Genomic DNA, 26,792 nt, shown 5'->3' on the forward strand with positions numbered 1-26,792 from the left:
GACAGTTGCATAATATTTATAATACTACCGCTATTAGACCTTGAAATACATCTTATAAATGTGTATTTTGAACAAATGGAAGATCAAAAAATCGTTCATTTAAAATATTTTTTAAATAAATTGCAAATAGCTGTACTGCGCAGTTTCACCCGTGGACGAAACCGCAGGCGAAAGAAAATATTTCTATAGCTTATTCCTATTTCCTATGTTATAGCGGTTCATGAGCTTCATTGCTGCCAAGTCACATCAAAATTCGTTCAGTGGGCTTCGAATGAAAGTGTAACAAATAATATACATATCCATATTTTTTTAAATGAACTAAATGTACATTCTTACAAATATTCGCGTATACGTAGGTTTACACGAATAAAAAAGTTCTGAATTCAAGTACAAATAACTGAGCCTAGTTTTTGCTAGTACCTACTCGTTTTCCTGACCTTACGCACACGGCATACCTATAGCTCGCGGCTTAAATAACAGGTCATTTTATTTAAGCACGAATGTCAAAAACTGTGCCCTTGATTGTACAAAATTTCAGTCGAATTCCCGATGTAGATCTTTCCAAAATGTTACGATAATGAGGTCTTAGTGTATAGTTTTAAACACAAGCTTGAATAAGATAAAATCATGAAATTATTGTATTCCCTGATCCTTGATAAATGTACAAAGTTTTAAACCTATCCGTTTAAATTGGATTCAAATCAATTGAATTAACAATTGTTAAGGAGTCAGTTACAGACATACAGGTTTTAAAGCTAATAAAAGCGTGTACCTTCCTCAAAGGATATCAATATGATAGCCTGTTCTTATGACTAATATGTGATGTTTATCACTCCAAACAAAATATTTACACAGTACATAAATAATGAAGTAAGCCATTTTTATACTATCGAGTCATGAATGCTGCAAAGGCAAAATTTTGATTCAATAAACGAATTTGAATTTGAAATAAAAAAGAAGCTTTTACCTACTACACAGTATGTGTACATAAAACTAAAGAATTGAAAAAAGTTGTATCTGTATGTAACAATTAACAGCCTAAATTATTGAAACATAAATCTTATCTAATCATGTCAATGCTGTGTTTTGTACAATGAGTCATTCCAAGTTATTTTTGTAATACTTTTATCCCATCTTCATCCCTTACTTTTGAAACACATTAACATAAACATAGCCTGTACTATAGCAAGTCAGTTTTTTCCTTATACTATTCTAAAATATACAAAAAACAACTCACCGTTAATCCTTATTCCTCCTTTTTCAAATCCAAAACACCACTTAGCACATCACAAAGTGTCCGAAACAATGACACTTTCATTGCACTTAGCCACTTTAGACACTACACTACACTGTACACAAACACTAGTTTTGGTGAAGGCATACTTTGAACTGCCGTTTTTACACTGGTTATTTCTATCTGTATTTAAGCAAATTAAATTAATTTTATGTACCAACATTGAATAGAATGATTGCGGAATAAGATGAAATTCTAAAATATCTACATTGTATTGTTCAAAAGGTAAAAACTAAATAGTTTTAAATTACAATTGTCTCCGTAAACATCCGATTTTTTGTATAGTGGTAAGGAAAAAATTCAATACTACGAAACTAATTCCCATAATTCTGATGCATTAATAATGAAAAAAATACACTAATCCTTTGTGACAAAAACTATATTTTCGTAAGATTACGAAGTGAATTTAATTATTGAATGAACTATGTACTATTATTTATTTATCTGTTATTAATAGTACATGCAATGGTGAGATGGTTGTATTAAATAGACCTACAGCAAAAAAACTGCAATCATGATTCCCATATAAATACATAATTGGTCATTTAACATCTGTATTTAAGATAAATAGCTTCATTACTTTTATATACATTTGCATAACACCTGGCTAAATAATCTATGTACATTTGACCTCTGACCTGAACAGATTCTTCAAGACTGAGTTTTTATTTATACTTTGTAGGCTAAAAATAGAATGATTGATTTTGATTGGTTCACTCTGTAACTGAAATAGTAAAACTATATCAATTTGAATACACTTTGTATGGATAAACAGTGATTTAAATGTAATACTAACACTACATAAATAATTATAGTAAAATACATTTTAATTTATAACTGTATTTTTAATAATGAACCATTGCAAAGCTTTGCAAGTAAAGCAAAGAAGTGATTAAATCTATACTAATATTATAAAGCTGAAGAGTTTGTTTGTTTGAACGCGCTAATCTCGGGAACTACTGGTCCGATTTGAAAAATTCTTTCGGTGTTAGGTAGCCCATTTATCGAGGAAGGCTATAGGCTATATATCATAACGCTAAGACCAACAGGAGCGGAGCACTGCGGGTGAAACCGCGGGGCACAGCTAGTTTTGTTATAAAATTTTACATTTTATGTTAAATTTTTTCCTAATACAAAAATTATAGCATAGTTTACAGATCAAAGTATACTTTTTATAGAAAATCCATGAAAACTAGAATAACCTTTATCATGATGAGGTAATGTTCTAGACTAGACAAATGTTTCACATATTATCAGTTATGACCTCTTGAGTGAGGTCATTTGACATAATTGTATCAATGAGCTTTCAACCAACTTTGATGAAATGAAGGCCTACCAACATTGGATAGCTTAGTAAAAGCATTCAAAATCTTTATAAATGATATTTTTTTCAAAAATACAAGTAATATCAACATAATCATTAGATATATACAACAAAATTGCTTATTACTGTCTATCCGTTCCTGTGTATGCTTAGATCTTTAAAACTATGGAGTAGATTTTGATGCAGTTTTTTTACAGATAAAGTTTTAGTATACTAAAACTTTATCTGTAAAAAACTGCAACACCAGCTCGAAAAGCTAAAATTATATACATACTAGCGGTCCGCCCCGGCTTCGCCCGTGGTACATATGAAAAATAGATGTTGGCCGATTCTCAGACTTACCCAATATGCACAGAAAATTTCATGAGAATCGGTCCACCCGTTTCGGAGGAGTATGCAGACTAACATTATGACACGAGAATTTTATATATAAGATAATTTTAGCTTTTTGAGCTGATGGTAAATGGTAAAACTATGATATGACAGTTAAAAACTTTTGAATAAATAAATGTTTGAGTTTCAATACTAAGAAGTAAGAACTAGTTAATCAAAGCTCCTAAAAATGTGATATGGAACATTTGCATCCACATTATTTCTATCAAATATTACAAACAAATAACTATAATACAGAATCACTACATAGTATAAAACAAAGTCGCTTTCTCTGTCCCTATTTCCCTATGTATGCTTAAATACTCCATAGATACTGCTTTCCGAATCGGTGGTAAATGTAAAAAATAAAAATATGTATTGACGTTTCAAAAGTGCTTCTCGAAGAAGTCTAATTGAATAAATAAATGTTTGAGTTTGAGTTTAAATCTTTAAAACTACGCAACGGATTTTGATGCGGTTTTTTTATTATATAATTTATTGTTTTAGACAAAGCCGCAGGCGGGAAGATAGTTATAACTATAAATATATCTAAAAATGATGGTTCACATAGCTTTCCATTTACAACAATAGTGAGAATTGGATACCCTACATTCTGCTTAAACTTTCAATTGATTTCAACAGATTATCTTAAGAAACTTACGTTTTGGCACAAAATTTTCATATTAATTAAATATCGAAGTACATTCAAATGAAAAAAAATATGTTAAGTACTTTCTTGAGTTGGTTTTATGCAAGTATTATACCTACACAAGCTTTCCATCCGCGGCTTTGCCCACTTTATCTGAAACCTAATAAATTATATACTAAAACCTTCCTCTTGAATCAGTCTACCAATAAAAAAACCGCATCAAAATCTGTTGCGTAGTTTTAAAGATTTAAGCATACAAAGGGACAGAGAAAGCGACTGTTTTATACTATGTAGTGATGATGAGAATAGATTGCAATATTTTTAATACTATTACTGATGATATAACTTACTTATCTTCAAAACAATTTTCGTGTAATTGCTTTTAAGTCATGTGTTATCAATAATGATAAGTTAAATTTACATACTTCAATTGTACATATTGATATTATATTTTGAAAGATAAAGTGTTTTTAAGTATACATGTATTGTTATTTTTTGAAAAAAAAAATTACTAGCTGCGCCCCGCCTCCGCTCCTGTTGTTCTTAGCATGATGATATATTATAGCCTATAGCCTTCCTTGATAAATGGGCTATCTAACACTGAAAGAATTTTTCAAAATGGACCAGTAGTTCCTGAGATTAGTGCGTTGAAACAAACAAACAGCATTTCAGCTTTATAATATAAATATAGAAGATAAAGACTTGTTTTTAAGTATATTGTTATTTTATGTGAAATTACAATTATTTTTAATTTAAAATTTACTACATAAAAGGTACTGTTAAGTTGCTTTAAATTTAAATGGAAATCTAAATAAAATGTTATAAATAAGTAAATATGAACTGCATTGATAGGAATATTATTAAAATTCAACACTACACATGAGTGAAAATACTAGTCCACTCCCATGTCTTTTTTTATGAAAGCACTAATATAAAACTATCTAAGCCTTTGTAGTTCTTGTTTAGGCTAACAGTTAAGTCCTAGAATGCCCTAAACGATGTATTATTTATACCAACATCGGTGATGTCATCCTATCCAATTGAGGATGCCTGCATATGATCCTACACAATATATTTATGTACAACTTGACGTCGGACATTCGTTGATAAGCCCAACCTTCTGACAGTTTACATCAATATTTGTGCCGTTTTTATTGCGATTTCAGAACAAATTAGAATGTCAGAAATGTAATTATTGCTACAGTGAAGCGATAGCGTAATTTTATACGCGAAAATGACATCGGACTAACAAAGCACTGTCAAATTTCTCCATCTCACCATTTGTCACCAATTTCATAAACAATAGATAAGTAAATATTGCGGAATGCGGTTATCTCATGTATCCTACCTGATTAGATGATGAGGGCCGTAAAAAATACAGTAAATTAGTAATTCAAGGAAAAGTAAGCATCGGAGACATTGCCTTCTAAAGATGTGACCTTTCCAACATCACAAATTTGCATAAACACAATCACTTTTCAATTTTTTGTAACAACAACTGATAAATAACACAGAAAATAATTTAAACTCGTATTTTCTTTCCGAGAAAATCTCACCGTTTTAAAATCACTTGGAAAATATTCGGTACTCGCGCATGCCCAACAAAAATTTACGTCACGTGATCTGTCATGGCGTCATACATACTTTTTTAATTTTTTCGCAATATGTTCAAGGCTACTAATCATACAGCCAAATTAATTAACTTTTATAATTATTTATTATATACATTTCAATTTATCCTTTTTAAAATTTAAACAGTTTTTGATTTTACTAATACAAAATATATAAAATTATAGTGGAAAATTTAGTTAGTGATTATAGTACTAAACCTTACAGTAGATGTCGCCACTTGGAAAAATATTATTAGAGGACATGAGGACATACTCTGTGGGACATACCGTTAATTTTTAAAATTGTATTTTTTTTTTCTAGAAGGTGTTTCATTTCAAGTTATTATTAAATAACAATTAAAACTATAAACTAATGTTTAATATGGTTTAATACTTAGATTAAATTTTGCATTACAATTTACAGTACAGTGAAAGGCGGAGAAAACTTCTCAAAGAATGCGAAAAACTCCGGTTTTGTTTTGCGCTGGAGACAAAGAAAATAAAATGAACACAGACTGTGACACAGACCATGTCCTAAAATGAAACAATCGAACAACAGAAAGGTTTTTGGTAATAGTTTTTATTAGCAAATGAAAAATTACCTAGATTTAGTAAATTAAAATTTTATTAATGTGTAAATTATCGACGCCTCTTTTTTATATTATTACAAATATTTCACAGCATCCTTTAATCTAAACAAAATCAGTTTTAATTCATAAAAATAGCTAAGTTAATAATAATAAAAACCGGGATACCGACACGCGGGTACTGTAGTCAAATAATTTATATGATTGCAAATCTTGCAATGTTTTTTCTTGTGAACATTACACGTTTTAGAGTTACGTCTTTTTCTTGTACACGCACAATCTTCATCATCAGCCAATTGGTTTTCAATACGATTCTGCGCTTGTTTTTGACTCTTCACTATTTTTCTGAGACACGATTCTGAATCTAACATTGCTGTGGATGATCTTCTGCAAGGTTTGCATGGAGATTTTTGATGTCTGGTGGGCGGTAGAAACGGTCTGAAGTACCCTGGTATAGCTACAGACGGTACCTGACTGTTTGACGAAGCAGACGTTAAAGGAATGACAGGCGGGTAAGTATAAAATTGGTTTCTATAACTCTGATCCAATCCTGTATTATTGTACTGTTGCGGTTGATTCATGTCTTCAAACTGACGTCGGGAATATTGCTCAAATTGCTGTTGCAGTGATCTGTAATACCTACTCGTTTGTGGATTCATGGTTGAGACTCCTGGTACATTTTGACCGTTTTGCAAGGAATTTTGATGTGAAGTACACATTTTTTGGCTTTCGTACGACTGTTCTTGGATAGGTACGTGACTAGAATGTTTGGAGTTTGGTCGTCTATAACTTTGTTGGCTTACTGATCTATTTTGGCTTCTTCCGTAGATTTGACAATTCACAGATTCGTCTCTCATATCTTCTTGATTTAAAGGTGTAGATGTTATTTTAATTCCAGCACCGAAGTCGTGAGTTTCGTTATATTGACTTTGTTTGTTATTTTTTGGATTTTGGATGGGTGTTTTATCAGCGTTAGGTGTTTGAATTGTGAAAGGATTATAGCCTCTATAATTATTGGCATTGGTATCATTTTGAATTTGCATTCCCTGTTGTATAGGTACTGGTACGGGTCTAAAGCTTGTCCCTTGGCCGAAATCTTCAAAATCAGTTTGAGATGAACCGAAATTTAACGGCGGATCATTTATGTGAAGAGCTTGGTTGTAATTCTGAGGTGTGATCGGCAAAAGAGATATCCACTGATCATCTGCCATATTTTGGGGATTAGTTTGAGTTATACTCATGCTAGGATCTGAATGATAAGGAAGAGGGGTTTGAAATGTATGATACATTGGAGGTGTCATAAATGTTGCATCGTTTATATTCTGATTGTTATAATAAATTTGTGGTGGATGAGATTTTCTCAGTGGTTCTGAATTCCGTAAGTTCTCAATAAATGATTCAATTTTTATATTGTCTATACTTTCGTCTATCTTCTTGAGACATTTATTAACTTCTTCCTTCATTTTTTGCTCTATTTCATTGCTATGGCCAGATTTTTCCAAGTCACTCAAACGCCTTGCTAATGTTGATTTAATTTGGTTCTTTATTTGTGCAGAATCATCATTTAAGTTCAATGGCAACTCGTTTAGAAATTCTGTTACTTCGTACTTCATTCTTATTTCTTCAACCTCATCCATAAGAGCATTCTCATCTGGTCCTGGAATCTTACTCATTTCACATAACAATTGATTACTTTTAAGTAAAATATCAGCAGAACAACTTGTACCTTCCTGGTTTCCAGTTTTAATATATTTTGCCACTGCTTCATTTATCATATACTTATACATTTGTTTACCATCAATGTCGTCTTTGTAATAATAATACACAACAAAATTATCGACTATATCATTTTTAATCTCATTTACAACAGCAGTTCTTTGTTCATCTAAATTTTTCGGTTTTTCTAGAACATGATTTACAACTGTTTTTAATTCCTGTTTGTATTTGTAACGAGTATTTTCTTCCGCTATCAACGGCTTAACAGAATTAATCGCTTCTATCAACTTCTGTTTCAAAATATTTTTATTTCGAACGTAGTCACAGCACGATGGCATAGTAGCAAAAATGTTCTCTAATTCATCATCCAATAAAGCATTGTACAAGTTATTATCGTTAAATATTTCAGGGTTCATATTGAGTTCGCTAATTTTGATAATTATTTTAATAACCATGTTGTCTTTGAATAATTTAACGTTTTCTTTTTCCTCTTGTGTATTAGCTGGGATCGGTAAATCTCTGCACCATGACTCCACCATGTCAATTATAGTATCTGCTGGTTTTTTAGACTGTAAAGGGCGAACTCGGCAACATCTGGGTAACGGAGTTTGAGTATGAGCTTCATAATTAGGAACTAAGTGTGGATGTTGGACCTTATCTATAAATTTTGTAATATCAACTTGGGAAACACATTTCCTCATTGCAAATGTTGATTTTAGTCTGGCTTGCAATTCACTAGCAAATTGATCAACAAAATCTTCCTTTCCCGGTACTAAAGGCAGTTTACGAAGGTATTTTACGATTTCTTTATGCATTTTTTGATCTGGATCATTTTCATATTTTTCGATTTCATGCAATCGCTTTGCAAGCATAGTGAGAATTTTGTCGCATTCTAGTATTTCGTTTAACCCAGCAGGTTTAATTAGAGGTAATTTATCAAACCATATTTCAATTTCGCAACGCGTTTTTATTTCTTCGACTTCATCTGTTATAGATTCTTCATTTGGTATTGGCACTCGGAATAAAGTACTATATAATTCATTGTATAATTGGTCCCGAGTAAGTGACGCAGTCGTTCTTTTTTGAGCATTCTCAAAATATTTATCAATTTTGTCACGCACCTGTTTTTCGTATTTTAACTTCACTGCATTATGACTATAATCAAAATTATCCAAAATAAACATTGTCGCTAATCTATCTTTGTATATTTCAAAGCCTGGGTCAAAACTAGGTGCCGGTGCTGGATTTGGCATTGACATCGAAACAGTATCTTCTAGTTTCTGTTTGTACTGGTCACCTGATATTTTTTGGTTAATAATTTTTCTATTCTCTACAATTTTCTTCAATAAAACTTTTATTAAAGCTTCTTTATTTTCTTTAAGTTTGAGATTAGCTGGTATAATTTTTAATAATTCATCAATTTCCTTTCTCAATGCAGTAGCGTAAAGGTTATCGTTATTATTAAAAATAGGATCTGTATTTATGTCACCAAGTTTTTGAAAAAGTTTTGTCGCAATATTCTCCTTAAATTCCTTGACATATTTCTCCTCGCCTTGAATAGGTAAATCAGCACACCACGTTTCAATGGTTTCGACTATAGTTTTTGCAGGATCTTGTTTCTTCTCATTTCTACTTTTACTACAACAGGGACCAGGCGTTTTACAACCCATACTTTTTGTGTTATTAGGTTGAGCAATGGTCTGTTTTTGCTTCATTTTTTCTTTCGACACTCTTTCTATTCTGTTTAATAGTTGTTGAATTACAACTGGAATTATAATTTCTCTCTGAGAATCAAATGGGAACGACATCAACCATTTTTCTAAATACTCGTTAAAATGAGCATTGATGGTAGGATTTTGAGGTTTAGTTTTCTTAGCCTCTTGGTATTCACACATTTTGTGAACTAGTTCACCTATTTTTTGAGCCCTACTGTCAGCATCACTTGCGCTTTCTATGGGCAATAACGGCAAATTATTTAACCAATCAGATATTTCTTTAGCATTATTTAATTCAGTGCTAAATCTTCGAACCGTTTCGTCTCCTAATAATGTTTTATTGGCTAATCTTTTATACACTTCACTTGTAGCGAATGCGTCTGGTTTTTCTACTATTAACTTATTGATTTCTCTGACCAAACGTAAAGAGCATGCTTCTAATTTGGATTCGTTTTCTGTTAAACTTGTATGATTATCACGTATAAATGATTCAATGAAATCGCTTAAAGTTTTACTATCTATAGGAAGATTAACTTGATTGCTATTAGCAAACAGGCAACAAGGCTTGGAGGATCGAGTTTTTAAAATATTTCCGATGATATCATCAACTATAGTATTAATATTCTCATTGTAATCGGTTATAATCGAAATTGGAAGCTCTTCAATCAGTTTCTTTATTACAACTTGAAGTTCTGTTATATTTGGACTTGCTTTATTATTTTCAATCACGTAAATATTTTGTGCAAGATTGTTTATAAACTCAATACGCCTTTTGTTGGTAAAGCTTTCATGGAGAGGTACTTCGTCTAACAAATCCGTTATCATCATTATATATTGTAGTTCCTTGTCTAATTTTTTAAACGAAAGTATACCCCCGGATACATATTGCTCTAAACTGTCGTAGACTTCTTTTCTCGATGGCAAACACAAATTTGGAAGTTCTGATTTTAATAAATAAGAAAATAAATGACGTGTAGCAACATTATCTTCTGAATAATTGTATTCTAAGTATTTTAGTATTAGATTTTTCATAAGAATTTCCGGTTCATATGATTCAGGTTTTGATCCACAACATAGACTAGCAGTATCTTTCGTTTGTTCTAAATATGCTTTGGGTATATCTTTTAATTCCTTTAATAAACGAACAATATGAGGTTTAGCGTCATTGCTATCTTCAAAAAAATCGAATCTGTTTAACCATTTACGTACTATAAAGTATTTAAATTTCTCATTCTCTGAAGCAGTAGCTTCACCTTCTTCTTCTAGTTTAATTTGATCATATATTTCTCTAGCTAAATATTTAATGTTGTCATATTTCAATTCGGTATCTTTAAACTCTTTTGGCAAAGTATCTAACCATGTGTTGATAATTTCGACTATTTCGTTTATAAAAATTATTTCAGAAGAATTTAATTTAAGAAGTTCATTTGGAACAGACTTTTCCTTTTGTGGTGTTTTATGTTTAGTTCGAATTTTATGTTCAGATTTAAATACAGATAGAGTACCCACCAGAGGAGGTAAATCTATTATATTGATTGGCGACGGTGTAGCAGAATGGTTCATTTCTTTACCTTTAGTTGCTTCAATTATGTTATTTATTAGGTCAAATGTTTCTAGATCAGATAAGTTTGTTACATTATTTATAAACGTATTTAATTCTTCTTTTACCAGTGTTTTTTCGCCAATTCTTATATCATTTAAATTCTTGAGTAAAATATTAGTTATATCTTCAGATGTATTTTCTGTATCGTCAAATTTTGCCTTTTTAAGGTTATCTTTTACCATAAGTTTAATATGTTCTTTATTGTTTGCTATTACATTGAAATTTAAAATTGTGTTGCTGTTTTGATTGTTGTTTTGTATACTTTGAAGTCTTTTATTTAAGTCGTCAGCAATTGTATCTCTATGGATAGGATCTATCATAGATGTACTAAGTGGTAAATTATCAATCATTTCCAATATTTTAACTTTTAAAATTAACTTGTCACTTCTTGTGGTTGTTTTTTTAACTATATGTTGCTTTAACTGATCCCATAAAATGTTAGAAATGAAATTTTTATCGACATTGGTGTTAACGAATTTATAATTCGTATTTTCCATGATATTCTTCATCCAATCAAATACTTTTTGTTTGAATAATAATTTCATATCTTTGAACTCTTCTTGTTCATTCTGTAGATTCTCTTCTTCATTGGAGATGATATTTATGCTTTGCTGAACTTGTACTTTAGCATTAACTGTTTCTTTCTTTTCATGAACGTAAACCTGATCATACGGTGTATCTGAACCGATGATTTCATTGTAATACTCTTGTACAGTATTTGTGGAAATGTGCTGTATTCTAGTAGAATCTAGTAGTTTATCAATAAGCGTACTTGTAGCTGCCTCTCTGACCTCAGGTTTCTCTGGGAATTTTTGCTTTCTGTAAGAAACCTTCGTGAACTTCCTGTTCAACCGATTGATTCTACATAATAGATTGTCTTTTAATTCTTCTTTAAGCATCTTTTCCTTATCTAGTCCAGGTAAAGAATTAAGAACATTATTAGCTTTTTTCCGTAGTAGCAAATTATAATTATTACTGTTAATATCATTAATCATATCGAAGGCTTTATCAATGAATTTGTTTATTAGTTTATCTTTGTTATGCTCGACAGATTGGTCGGGATATCGAGGTATCTCTTTAGCCCATTCCAATATTTCTTTACGTAAGAATTTCTTGTATTTTCTTGTGTCTTTTATAACGTCTATTGAAGAAGTTTGTCCATCTGATGTTAAACTTGAATTTCCGCTTAAATAAGAGGAAGAACCACTCTGAAAAGAGAAGAAATTGGGTTGTCAAAACATTATTACTAAATAAATATCTTTATTTGCTTTATTTGCTGTACAGCACATTAGCCAGAATAATAATAAAATGTATATTACATACTTGAGTAAATTAATATAAGATCAAGCCAAAGAAATACCCATTAAGATCGTTATAAAATAACTATTATGTTAAATTGTCTATCTACAGTATTAATACCACTTTCCCTTCACGTGGTGTTACAAAATTCCACTCTGTCAAGTACTTTTTCAGTGAAAAAAACCTGTTATGTGAGTCCCTTTTTACCTGCGAGTCCCTTTGATTACTCGATGACGAATGATGCTGTATCAAGTGACGGTCCAAACGTTCTTTTATAACTGGACATTCGTTTTCGGAACAAGACTGCAATAAAAATACCAACCATCTATCTATGCCATTGTCATAATTTTTGTAAATGTCAGATATTACTGGACCGATTTAATAAATTCTTTCACAGTTAGATATATGTTATGATCCCTGATTGCTATAGGATATAATATAATATGTACTACGGGCGAAGCTGGGGTAGAATGCTATAGATTTTAAGATTTAACACAAGCAGCATCATCTCATGATATTTTTCATTCCTAATCAAGATTTAGGATACTAACGTTGGTAATAGGAAAGTAGTAATAACAATATTCAGTTCTAACTATTCACTATTTTTTTATTAATTGCGTTATCCTCATCTTGTTATAAATTAATTGGCATTTGTGTATCCACCATTTTTACTCACAATGCAGGCTTTAATCCTATCCTTAAAGCTTCGGATACCCTTCAGGTATCTCACGTCTATGGTGCCACCGAAATCATTTGGATTATCCTCAGTCTCCAAGAGAACTGCATCTATGAACGTGGAACGACCCTCTGGAAGGTAAGGTACGTCCAATTCTGGTTCTTCGTTGATTTCTTCAATATCTATAAGTTAAAATATTTATTACTAGCTTTACAACCGCGTTGTCTAAAACTGAATAAATTATACTACAAGAGCAGTGCTATCCGTTGGTGAAAACAGAATTAAAATGGTTGTAGTAGTTTTGGAGTTTATTGTGAAAAAGAGACACAGAGGACTTTTAGGAAAGGAGAGTTATTGAGTAGATTTTATTTATTTTCGTATTCCCCTGCAAAATCGTGGCCAAAGTTTGATACAGTCTGATGTAGTTATATTATACCTATCTAAAACGATATAGCTTCTTCACAAACCTTTATCAATATTTGCAGCGATGGATATTTCTTCTGTATTAACAATAATTGATTCTTTATTTGTTATTTCACTATCTTTCTGTTCATTCATATTGTAATAAATATTGATGCGAATACGACAAGATTATAGTTTAGCGAAGCTAAAGCAATGCGTTGAAGAGTATTGTTGATTATTAGTTAGTTATGTTGATTATTAGGAAAATGCATTATAGTAACATCATTATTTTAATCGCTGCTAATTTTTAAATAAGAATTTAGAACCTTATAGGAAAGTTAACGGTGTCCAATTATTTTATTTATACATTTTATTGTTTGTTTGTAAATAATAATTACTTCTGACATGTTTAGCAGATAACAGTTACAATGTGACAATTTCACAAAGAATAAAATTAATTTAATTTAATTGAACATTTTACAAAATATTTAACTAGAAAGTTAAAAACACGTAAAAAATAAAGTACCTACACAATTTTTATTTGTACTGAATAATTATTTTATGTACATATACTTCTAAAGATTTGATTTTATTATTTTTACATTAAAACTTAAGCAGAATTAAAAGAATGATTATAGAAAAAGAATAAACGATGATCTTTCAAAAAGACAATTGACTTTTATTTTAAAGTGAACCCTTGATGGAACTAAATTCTAAATTTCTGTAAAATTATATAATAAAATAATTGAAATTTTATTCAAATTCCTGCAGGAAATGTAAGTACTTATTTTTTATACCATCGATACTAAATTTCATGATCTCCTTCGAAAATTCAAATTTTGGGTAGGAAGGCTATACTCTATCACAAGAAACACCAGAACACGGAACGGTTATACAGGGTTACAGGTTAAGTCGACCTATTCCTGTTAAGAGCGTGTAGTAGGGGTCAAAACAAACTGATTTGATCTTATAATACCATATCCAAAAGTTAGCCGTTGAAGAGTTATTGCAATTTTAATTTTTTTCTTGAATATGCCACTTTATCTTCGCATTTAGCGTTTAATTTTTAATTTTAATTATTTGGTCTGGGTTTTTTTTGAGTTTTTATGTAAAGGTTGAGTTAAACAATAATTCTCAGCAATAGATAGATAATTAACACCCAGACACAGAGCAAACATCTATGTTCATCACACAAATATTTGCCCCGGGTGGGAATCGAACCCACGACCTCTGGCTTGGAAGGCAGGGCCAGTCAAATAATTTTTCAAATCCTTCCAGTAGTTCATATTACCGCGCGGGTTCTTTATAAAATAAACTTCTTTTAGGCCTGAACCTGACAGCCTTAACTATCTGGGTGGACACCGCCCTGACTCCTGCTACTCCGTGTCTCGTATGATGAAAATGACCGTAAGTAGACCATCAATACCATTATATTTTAGCTATATAATGCCCGCGGTTTCCCTTGCGTTTGAATGTTTTTAAACGCGAGGTAATTATTCTCAAATCCACATTAAGACACATTTTTTTTATTCAATCGGTCCAGTATTTAGGATGAGTTCGGTGACAAACACAAGCAGAAAAAATTGGTCTTACGGCTTACCACAAAACAATTTAAATTACAGTCTAACTTTAAAACAGGAATCTAAATGTTATGTATTCTATTAGGCTTTAGTTTATCCAATATTATTTGTACCATTTTAACAGTTTTATAAAGATTTTTTGTGTATTTATTATTTTTGACGTGACAACGTCTTATAATTCGATAGAGGCGGTTGCACGCACGAAAAAACATGACTCATGCGGCGTTACCTCGCTCTGAGGCGTTCCATGTAAGGCTTGAAGTGCAAGCGAGAGCGCGGAACGAGCGACAAAGAAGCACAATCGGACGTTGTCACGTTCAACTATCGTCAGTAAACCGACTTTACAGACAACCAATTTTTTCACTGCTCCACAGCACATCCCCATAGCAAATCATTTATTCTGATGGAGTGCGGTGAAGGTATGATCGCCGTCGTCAGGGGGCTGAAAGACTCCGCGCTAGCTGTCACTCTGTTGGACGGGGGAAAACATTATACGTTGCAGCCTGATGGTAATAGTTAAATTCAAAAAAATATTATATTTTAAATAGGAAGTAGTAATACACAACAATGACCGCCTCCTTGGTACAGTGGTTGTCGCGTGAGCGTAGAACCGAGGGGTCCTGGGTTCGATTCCCGGTGGAGACGAAGAAAAAAAAGTCTCGGTCTGGTAGGACACAGAAGGCTGATCACCTACTTGTCCCTAAAGAAAATCGATCAGTGAAACAGATGTATACATTATGCATCTGCTTTGCTGCCTTACCCCACTACGGGGACACGGGACTTCACTTATACATAACAATAACTATTAGGGTGCACTCACACACATCAGTCACCGTCACGGCACGTCACCGGACAGGATTAAAAAAAAATATGTATCAATAGTTCTAGTATGACTCTGTTCCCACACGACAGTCGCCGGCACGAAATCTATCAGTGACGTCACCGGTCAGGCACGTCAAATAATCTTTCCATACATGTATCATACTTTTATCCCCACTCACCCGGTGCCGTCACGTCTCAGTTCAGTCAGCGTCGTGCTACCGTCAATAATTGCTACATGTTCTCTAGCGTGACACACGTCTAATCACTGACTAACCTGATGTATGTGTTCAATGATTCAGTCAAACCGGCGACGTGACTGACGGACAACATGACGGTGACTGGTGTTTGTGGATACGTACACAAACCGTCACCGATCAGTCATCGGTGACTTGACGGTGACTGATGTGTGTGAGTGCACCCTTAGTTATTGCACATCTCTGAAATAGATTCAATCAAACAATACCGTCTTTAAAATTGATACTATACACAGATACTGATTTTAAACACGTCAAAACTCAGATTCGCGCGATCCTGATTATTCCTCATAGTTTCCGACTTCGCTTACCAAGCCCAGTTGAAAAATTCATCCTATAAAGATGCTATTCATTCATCTATTTAAAACGTGCGCGTCGATGTATGTTTCCTTGAATGTGACGATGACTATGTGGGTGTGAGTCGATTTTTGTGTCTGTATACGCTTCTGCGTCTGTGTCTGTTTCTGTTTCTACTTAAAATAGACACAGATCTTTTACTATGTCTTTAATATTTGCATCTTTATTTATAACTATCTCTATAGTACCTCCTCCAACGTATGTGAACCATGCGTCGGGTTCTCAATTCACCTCGGATGTGGTGCGACGGGAGAGCGGGGTGCAAGCTACTGATGGCAGATATGCTAGTACATATAAGGTTATTGAACAGTTTATTTTAAATATTACTTAAGGCCAGTTTCAGGATTGAGAATCCATACTAATATGTATTATAAATGCGAAAGTAACTCTGTCTGTCTGTCTGTTACTCAATCACGCCTTAACTACTGAACCAATTTGCATGAAATTTGGTATATCTCTATATATATTTTGATATCCGAGAAAGGACATAGGCTACTTTTTACCCCGGTAAATAGAATAGGTTTTATCCCGGAAATCCCACGGGAACGGGAACTATGCGGGTTTTCCTTTGAAAACGCGGGCGAAGCCGCGGGCGGAAATCTAGTTGATTAGAAAAGGGTTTGAAAAACCTACTATCACATAATTACAACAAAATATTTAAGTCAAATACTGAATTCAAAAACCGGCCGTTAGTAGCAAAAGGTAGATAAGTACAAACGATGAGAATAAAGTAAATTGTAATTTAATTGTGTAATTGACGGTCCCAAAGTGCTTAAAATCCAAAATATGTATTGATAAATATTTTATATTTGTTTCTTGCTATATGTATACAAAAACCGAAATCAGTGGTCGTTTGAAAGAACTGGATGTTTACATTTTAATCTACACAAGCGCAATAAAGCAAACAAAAACTACATGCTGTATATATCCTTTAACAGATGATGCACTGTCACATGACGCCAACATCACCACACACTGAAGTCACGGAATTTCCACCACAGAGAGCGGAATTGTGTCCAGGTAATTAGTGTTTATTATTGTAATTGTGCTAATTTGGTCCTTGTTTATAAATATGGTTAATATAAATAATATAAAATCGAGGACCTTGTATACACCCTTGGACGACCCCAAACTTTAAAGTATCACAGAAATCCATACTAATGCAGTTACTTTATACTAATATGTGACTTGTACTCTTAGATATTTCAGCATCCTATCCACATGTTTCGATTCAAATAAATATAATATCTTTGTTTCCGTATCATAGTGTAAATTTATCAAATGCATGTTTCATCGCGATACGTGAACTAAAATGTTAGTCATTAGATTAGAAAGGTCAATAATAAACAATAATAATTGATCAACAGCCGATCCAAGTGTTAACAAATTTCTTCTGAGCATAAATTAAATTTAAATTGGTAGAAAAATTTATGTTGTTACAGGTCAAGGAAACTTTGAGATTGGTGGGCCCGGCAGTTGCGAGAAATACAAAGCGACAAAGTCTAACAGTTACAAGGGTGGTCTATGTTGGCCTGATAAAGGTATAGTAATAACATGGTGGACGACATTATTTCTTTAGGTTTGTAATAAACAACATGATAATATATTTTATAATCTAGTAGGTATATAAAAATATCCTACATCATAATTGCGAAAGTGTCATTCAATAAATTAAATTACTATCAACATGAAACTTGTTTCTCCATCTGTCATGTGCCGTTCTTTCTTTTCTAATCTATATAAAAATGTCTATATCGGTGTCTGAACTGTGTCTGCGTCTTTATCTAACACCTTTCTTTAACTATTTATCTATCTTTTACAATTTATTATTATTCTCTTCTATTATGCCACAAATGATAACAACTATAACATCAGGTGCAGTATTCACATCCCGACCGTCTGTTCAACCGGACGCTTTCGCAAGCTCTCTCCGCAAATATCCAAATATGTCGCCAGAAAGATCAGCGGAAATTATGGAAAGACTTATATCGTATGCTCAGAGTCGGAGTAGTGAGTGTTTTAAACATTGAAGAACATTCAATAAGTAGACTTGCAAATAATTAAATGATTGAATTTGTGTTAGACATTCATTGAAATTAGCACCTTAGTTCGTGGTAGTAATGTTCAAAGTCTATTGTATCCTTCATTAGAAAAGTCTGCTTGATTAACGTGTAGGCAGAGTTTTTAGCTTGATTTTAAATCTAGTTGTTTATTGTATTCATGTTCTTTAACAAGTAATTCTAATCATATGATAAGTATTTTTTCGTCAACCTTTTTATTAGATTTTTCATTTAGATTATCACGTCTTATTGCAGTTTCATCAAAAACAAAATCTCCATCGCCGACTCGTACCATCGAATCTGATACTTCCACATTTTGTTTAGAAGCGTTGAGAAATACTAACTCTAAACAATATAGAAGTCATGAACCTGATATAAATCTTAGGAATAAAAGGTAAGTATTTTAGAGGTGGTTTAATGTCCTTTCAGGAAATGTGTTATTATTGATTTAGGGCTGATTTTTCAATCCTTGGTTAAAACTTATTCGTCGAATAATGTATTTAAAATACCATTTTAACAACGTATTCTAATTGCCCGTATTTGACAGTTTACGTGACATTTAATATTATCGTGTACTACTTTATTGGACGGATAAGTTTTATCCAAGCATTGAAAAATCGGCCCTTACTGATTTATCTACTGACTGATGTATAATAATATGTTGATTCATTTGATTTTTGAATTCTAATTTGATTGTAAATTATAACTTTGTAATGTTTTTACACTGTCTTACACTGAAGAATTTTTCAAACCGGACCAGTATGTCTCGAGATTACCGCGTTCAAAAAAACTTATGTTTTTATATTATTATTATTATTTTTAACTAGCTGTGCCCCGCGGGTTTCCCCTCATTGCTCCGCTCCTGTTGATCTTAGCGTGATGATATATAGCCTAATGCCTATAGGCTTACTCGATAAATGGGCTATCTAACACCGAAAAAATTTTTCGCATCGGACCAGTTGTTCCCGAGATTAGCGCGTTCAAACAAACAAACAAACTCTTCAGCTTTATAATATTTTATTAGTTTAGATTTACTGACCTATAGATTTAATTATGTGTTTGTTATGTTTTACACTATCTGACACAATAATTTTTCAAATCGGACCAGTAGTTACTGTGATTAGCGCGTTCAAACAAACGCTTATTTTTTAATTAAAAAATATATATATTACAGAAAAAATATAGATGAGAATGATGATGAATCTACATATAATTTATCTCAGTATCTCTTCCTATAAATTTTCCTTAAAATACAGAATAGAAGAATCACCAACACGCGAAAGATCTAAAAAGCCTCTCGATTCTGAAGTCGAATCTTGGAGACGAGGCACGTTCTGCAAAACCACAGATGTCAGATATTTGAAAGATGTCACTAGAGTGGTCAAGGAAAGCATACGTAGTATGGCGGTAGGTATTTAAACGTGTTAATTTGTAAACACAACATGTATGTACATGTAAAATTATATTATTTTGTACACTTACAATTGTAAGCTCAAGGTTTTTAAACATGTAAAATTGTCAACTAAACTTTTTTGTACATGTAAAGTTGTAAACTCGACGTATTATTTTGTACATGTAAAGTTGTAAACTCGATGTTTTTGTACATGTAAAGTTGTAAACTCGATGTTTTTGTACATGTAAAGTTGTAAACTAGACGTATTATTTTGTACATGTAAAGTTGTAAACTCGATGTTTTTGTACATGTAAAGTTGTAAACTAGACGTATTATTTTGTACATGTAAAGTTGTAAACTCGATGTTTTTGTACATGTAAAGTTGTAAACTCGATGTTTTTGTACATGTAAAGTTGAAAACTCAACGTTTACATGTAAAGAAGTCTTGTAAAATTTGACATAAGGATAGATTTTTTTTAAATAACCACCGATTCTTCTACCAAGAAAGTAAAAGCTACATTTTTACTTTTCTTTATTTGTGCCCTTATTTATATTATATTACTTTCTACAGTGTTTCTTAAAATTAATATTACTGTATTAAATATTATATTATTTACAGGCTTATAATCAGCCAGAAAAACTTCCAAGGCACGAGAGTCCATCACCAGAGAGACGAACACACGCACAAAAGGTAATAATTTATATTTATTATTTAATCTGTATTCCTTCATCATCTCAACTATTTTATCATTTTAATTAAAAAAGGCGCGTTGAGAGTAAAATTTCAAGGCAATACCGTTGCGTCATGGCAATACCGTCACGTCATGGAGTAAGGCGACGATTTTGGTATCTTGCCAAAGAAGTTTCACTTCTGACACGTGTACTCGGCACACACGCTCTTTTTTTCTTAAAAGATTGATATCATGCTAAATGTCTATTTTAACTTCATTTATACTTTCTTGTAAGTCTATATTCACTGCTAGTTCTAATTTACAATTTATTTATGTTTTCAGAGTTGCAACTCAGTGAATATGGAAATACAAGGTAAAATGAACACAACTATTTTCCAATATTGTTTTTTCAATTTGCACTAACTTGAACTTTTCGTTGAAAAAAAGAACTGTAGGTACCTACTTACTACTACTGTAGGTACCTACTTACTACTATATTATAATAATACAAAATATGTGTAAAAATTAATAAAATAAATTCTGTTAAAAAATTTGTATATCAAAAATTTTCCTGTATTTTTCCACAGCTGCGGTGCAAATGGTGTCCAGAGAAATGGTGACGTCACCGAAAGTCATGCCCTCACAGAGGAATGTAAGTGAAATAAATAAAAAATTAAAGTTATATTGAAGTAAATAATTTTTGTGTATAATTATTACACTAACAATTGATTATATGTTTTTTTTAAATATACCAAATACAAAAACTTTGGGTGTCATAAAAACACTTATTTATTGCATTTATTTCACAGCAGATATAAATAGGATTTAATACATAATTTGTACAGTGTTCATCTTGTACTAACATGCCTGTTATTTTACAATCCTTCTCTATTCTATACTTTATTTTTTCAGGTAGCAATATCCATAACACCACCACCATCAGCGGCTCGAAGTTCAGGTGCAGTATCGTTCAGAAGTACAGATTTTGTCAATTTTGAACCATCCTCTAAATCCATTCAAACAAGACAAATGCACATTAACCTGAAAACTATATCAAGCTTTAATAATTTACGTAAACGTAAAAGACGAAATAATAGACGCAGTAAATCTGATGAAGAAATTAGACTGGAAAAAAACAATAACTTAACTAATGTAAATGATGGTCAGAAAATAGATAAACTAAAAGGTCTACGTAAAGCGAAATGTCTATGTAAAGTATCTAAGAATGGTACAAATAAAACACCCACAAAACGTGCAAGTTTTAGAATTAATGAAGTTGATTCTCTTGATGATTTGGATAGTTTTGATTTCAAACCTTATTCAGAACAAGCTCATGTTTTTCATACACAAGTAAATCCATGTAAAGCAATCGATGAAGACGATTTAGCAGAATTATTGCAAGATTGGCTTAGCATTATACCTCTAAAACCAGCGAACTATTTTGGAAGACCCATTGAAAAGGAATATTTGTTTTATGACTTGCTAGATAAACTGAAGCACACTGCTTGTCATTTGCCAGAACATAATAAACGAGATAAGATAAAGGAAGATATTATAGGACTTTTAAATGAATTCCCTGTGGATGTAAAAGGCAATAGAGATGTTTATTTAGGCAAATTAGCTGATAATCTCATAGAAAGAATTAAAAACCTTGGCCACGATATAAATAATAAAAGAAGAACAAATAATGTCAGTAATTTTAACGATTTCACGATGCATAGATATATTCCACCAACAGAAAATGAACTAAGAATTTTTATTTCTGATGAGCTCGTTACATTTATTAGAAAGTTTGGATTAGTGTATCGTCGTCATTCCTTACTTGAATTAGAAGAAGAATTAGTCGATGTAGTTATGCTTTTTATGGAAAACATACACACAAGCAATAATGATCTGCTTGGAGATGATTTAATTAATATTTTAATAGACTATGGCTTTTTGGACCATCAAGCCTCGCATTTTGTACATATTTTAATCAAACATCTTAGAGAGGCATTTTTAGACGACTCGAATACTACAAGGCAAAGTAAAGGAGAAGCATTAGTTGTGCTTCCTAGTATGCAATCACAAAATCCATATACAACAAAAAATTCCAATGCAAATGATTACAGTATCAGTGCAATAAACGAGTCAGACTTAAATTCACTAATGGAAACATATATGAGGCAATTATGTGAACAAATCAATGAATGGTTGACATCGATTCAAACGCTTTTACCAAGAATCAATGAAAGAGGTTTTAGACAAGTAGTTGTTAATGATTTAGCGGGAGATATCATCGATAGACATAAATATTTGGAAATGAATCCAGGAAGCAGAGGAACGGATGAAGCTGAGCTAGAACACTTGAAGTACCAAATATTTAAATGGATAAATAAACTGGCTGGTGAGGACACTTTGCAACCGGGAGAACACGCGTCAGAGTTGATGAGAAGGATACGCAGTATTCCCGTTCCAATGCTAACAATACCAAATATTCAACCGAGAATAGGAAATATGAATGACGTTAAAACTATTGAACAATACACAGGCGGGACTAGTAATCGAGATAACACTATTCAAAATTCCGCAGTTAATACTCCGAAAACAGCTTGCACGCCACCAAGAGCTTGTGGGAAAGCGACGTGTAGTCAAAATCAGAGCCACGGGGCATGTTGCCCTGATGAAAATCTTGTTCCACCAGCATCATCATCCACAGAACGATTGAATGATGAATATGAGGAATTTGTTAAAAATTGGGTTCAAAAGATACCTATAAGAACATCTTCGCCTGAAGAAGAGGCTCTAGCCCAAAAAGCTAGATTGGGAATCCATAATGGTATTTGGAAAGCACTCACAAAGATTCGATGTGATCCATCTATATATAGAGAGAGGTTTTATTTTGAAGATGTCTTAGATGATGAAGTAGAGGATTTATTAAATTGCCTACCACAAACGCCTGAACTTCAAGCCAAGAAGCATATATTGAAAGTAGAATTAATTAAAAGAACGATAGATACGATCGAACAAAATAAAGCTGAACTAGCGAGGTCGTTTAGACAAGAACTTATAAGAAATGTTGATAACAGTTTGCAAAGACAGGATCTGCATACACCTAGTGATAATAATGCTAAAGCTCGAGAAGAATTAGAAATAATGAGGATCGTGGAACAATTTATTTTATATTCAAACTACAAAGACGAAGACCCACTTAAATCAGAAGTGTACAGAAAAAGGCTACTTAAAGAAATTAAGGAGCTCATTGATGAAATAAAGAAAAATAATTCAGACCAAGCGAACATAAACTATGCTATGTATATAACAGATATTTTAAACGCTTTGCATCAAGTGCCCTTGCCTGGTGACGACACTATTAAAGAAGAAGCCAATAATATACTTTTGGAATTTGAAATCGAAAAGTGGTTTACAGATTTACCGATAGTGTTGAATGAAAATGATACTATTGAAATATTACAATGGAAAAGAAAACTTGATAACTTAACACAAAAAGTACGTGATTTAGAAAATAGGGTAAGTCCTGCTGATCTACGTGAAAGAAGTATTAGAAATGAAATATTAAAATTCTTAGAAAAAGCTCCTTTGCAAGGTGAAAACATCAATAAAGATTTCATGGCAGAGCAGCTTGTTAATAGAATAAAGAATAGAGATCAACTGAATCAATCGAAACGCGTGGCTTTCAATGAACCTGGGTCATACCATGATTTTCGTTCAAACGTACCATTATCATCTAGTTATATAGAAAAACCTCATCCCATTACTCCATCTAGTGAACAAAACCAAACACGAAATTCACTTGCTCTTAGAAACGAAGGCCACCAACATAGTGGAACAGATATCAATTATGAAGCTTTCTCTCAGGGAAAACCTAAAGATTCCCCTTTCAAAGATGAAGATGAATCTGATATTTCATACCAAGGGTTTTCTGGTAGACAGCCTTTGAGTTCGACTTTTAAAAGTAAACCTAACCAGTCGTTTGGACAACAAGAAAGTTTTCGTGGAAATGCATCTGACGTTGACTACGAAGGTTTGGACCAAAAGCAACCGAAAAGTTCATCATTTAAAGACCGTGACGAATCTCAGATATCATATAGAGGGTTTTCTGGAAGACAACCCGCCAGTTCTACTTTTAAGGATAAAGAAGAAGGTTTTATTACCATACCGCCTGCTCCACCAAGCTTTATTCAAGGTGCCTCTGTTGGGGAACATAGAGACAAACCACAAGGACCATTACCAACAATACATGATGAAAGCAAAGCTCACGATGCATCTGATATATCTTATCAAGGATTTTCTAATAGAAGACCGATTAGTTCCACTTTTAAAAATATACCAGATCGATCGCTTGGTACCGATCAAAAAGAAAGCATAGGTGGCAACGCACATGGATTGAATTTAGGCACTGCAGAAAGACAACCATTAAGTTCAACAGTTAAAAATAAACATGATGGTTATACTATACCAGTGACGTCGACTAATGGCAAAGATTCAATACAATCCACTCCATCAACGACACGTCGCTCTCTTTCACAATCCCGTAAAGAAAGACAATCGTCTGATCAATATAAATCATTGAAACCAATACCAAAACCTTCTAACAAGAAAATAGATCGCAATACTGTAGATCAAAGCGCACAAATGAGCAGTGAAAGGAGCGGTGCAGTTCCAGAATGCTGTAAACCACATTGTGAATTAGAAAAGAAAGAGCGTTTAAGTCAAGAAGCAGGTTCTAGCGGACAACACATAGCAACCCCACAACCAGCTAGATTTCAGAAAGGTCAACATGGTGTCTCCAAAGGCATCATATTTAAGGATAGAGACGATTTAAGTGCTACACCAATATTGACACCGAGTGATCAAATAAGAGGAACATCAGTGGAATGTCAAACTTCTGGACAGGCTCAAGAGGAAGTTAGTGATATACACTTTAGTCAAGATGGAAATTATAGAACAATAGCTACAAATACACCTAGAAAACGAATTCTTTGCTTGGGAGATGATATCGCGAAGTTGTTGGATGTAGACAATGCTGACGATAGTGAAATTCGATGCAGATGTATTGAAAGATTTTTAAGATGCAAGAAACAATTACGACGATTTGCTTGCGATGGTTTAGACGCGGATATGCCTTCTTGCCTTCCACTTATGTTTACATGTCCATGCTTTTTATAAAATTGTGTACATAATTATTAAATGGTCCGAATTATGAAAAGTGAAACCTAATACAAATAAATATTAAGTGTTGTGATTACGTTTTGTGATATGTTTTGGCCAATGTGATGTGTTTTTCTCATTTATTGGAGCAATAAAACTATACCCACCAATATTTTTGTCTTATTCTTTTCCTATTTTAATATCTGTAGTGATAATCAAATCAGTTACTATATTTGCACAGGGATTTAATATGTGTTTTTATTTACAGCTGAAATATCCGTTAACGACTCCACCGCTGAAAATGTGTGTCGTAAAAATGTAAGCTTTAGAAATTATATGCTTTTTCAATGGCATTTTATACTCAACAATGATTTTAGATTTTTCTGTTACAGATAATTTTGTATCAACTACACAACCAGCTACAGAATGATACGTCAATAGAATCAAGTGTTAGTTATATTGATGTTAAAAGAGGTGTATCTCAAAGACTCGATCCAAGAACATGTATATCCCAAAGAACATTAAAAGACCAATCAAAACTAGACAGGCGAGATGCATTATTAAAATGGATTGACGATATATTTCACAATGAGCATAAACGCAAAATTTGGAATAAAAAGCTACTGAAAATAGTGAAAAAAATAAATAATCCAGATGGAGAAATTAAATTGCGACAAGATATCAAACGTTTCTTGTACACAATAGATCATTATTATATACAAGATGATAGGAACTTTCTAGTTGATTACATTATAGAAGCTATTAAAAATATCAGAGTTAATTTTAGTGAGAGAAGGAACCTTAATGTTTTACACGTTAGTACATCGCGTCATAGGTCAGAAATAGAACACTTTAAAACTATAATTAAAAACTGGATTATGGAATTGCCTTTAAAAGAAGCAAACTACTTCGGAAAACCAATAGATATAAATTATATAACAAATAATGCTACAAATATACTACTTCCAGAAATGAATAAATTCAATATGAAATTGAGTCACTTGAAAAATATTATACATAATGTCTTATCAAATGTACCTATTGACATTAATTATAACGAAAACAAAATATTTTTAAATAAGCATGTAAATAAATTGATTCAACAACTATTAGATGCTGATGAGGAATGTTTAACACAAACAACAAGACATGCATCACTATTGCAAGAAAAGCAGTATTATAACAGTGAACTAGATTTAAAAAGTTTTATATCCAGCAAAATAGAAGAAATTTTTCATGTATTTAAACTGCCTATTG

The 26,792-nt window shown here is 32.4% G+C and overlaps 3 protein-coding genes across 3 annotated transcripts in view; 1 reads left to right on the top strand and 2 right to left on the bottom strand.

Annotated features, from left to right (window-relative positions):
* The window catches only part of chb (CLIP-associating protein), a 57,594-nt gene extending 56,180 nt beyond the window's left edge, over nt 1-1,414 (bottom strand). Inside the window, exon 1 of the mRNA XM_090117558.1 lies at nt 1,238-1,414. The gene's annotated coding sequence lies outside the window, so the exon portion shown is untranslated. The remainder of the gene's footprint in view (nt 1-1,237) is intronic.
* Nucleotides 1,287-13,403, bottom strand: LOC149896422 (uncharacterized). The gene is made up of 5 exons (XM_090117417.1): nt 13,313-13,403; nt 12,846-13,027; nt 12,377-12,472; nt 6,114-12,078; nt 1,287-1,417 (listed from the first exon to the last, which is right to left on the bottom strand). The coding sequence occupies exons 1-5, from the start codon at nt 13,401-13,403 to the stop codon at nt 1,287-1,289; spliced, it is 6,465 nt and encodes a 2,154-aa protein (XP_089973543.1).
* Nucleotides 13,404-15,230: 1,827 nt separating this feature from the next.
* On the top strand, nt 15,231-25,678 carry LOC149896423 (uncharacterized). Its single transcript, XM_090117418.1, has 12 exons — nt 15,231-15,345; nt 16,446-16,558; nt 17,199-17,280; nt 17,703-17,801; nt 18,136-18,267; nt 18,576-18,714; nt 19,577-19,727; nt 20,333-20,404; nt 20,727-20,757; nt 20,972-21,036; nt 21,297-22,995; nt 23,068-25,678. Exons 1-12 carry the CDS (start codon nt 15,231-15,233, stop codon nt 25,551-25,553), a joined length of 5,184 nt encoding a protein of 1,727 aa, XP_089973544.1. The 3' UTR covers nt 25,554-25,678.
* The last annotated feature ends 1,114 nt before the right edge of the window (nt 25,679-26,792 follow it).

This window comes from Colias eurytheme, chromosome 28 (assembly GCF_061535395.1).
Source record: "Colias eurytheme isolate Ceu_HAF_F1 chromosome 28, ilColEury1 Martin Lab GWU primary, whole genome shotgun sequence".
In the NCBI taxonomy this organism is placed as follows: domain Eukaryota; kingdom Metazoa; phylum Arthropoda; class Insecta; order Lepidoptera; family Pieridae; genus Colias; species Colias eurytheme.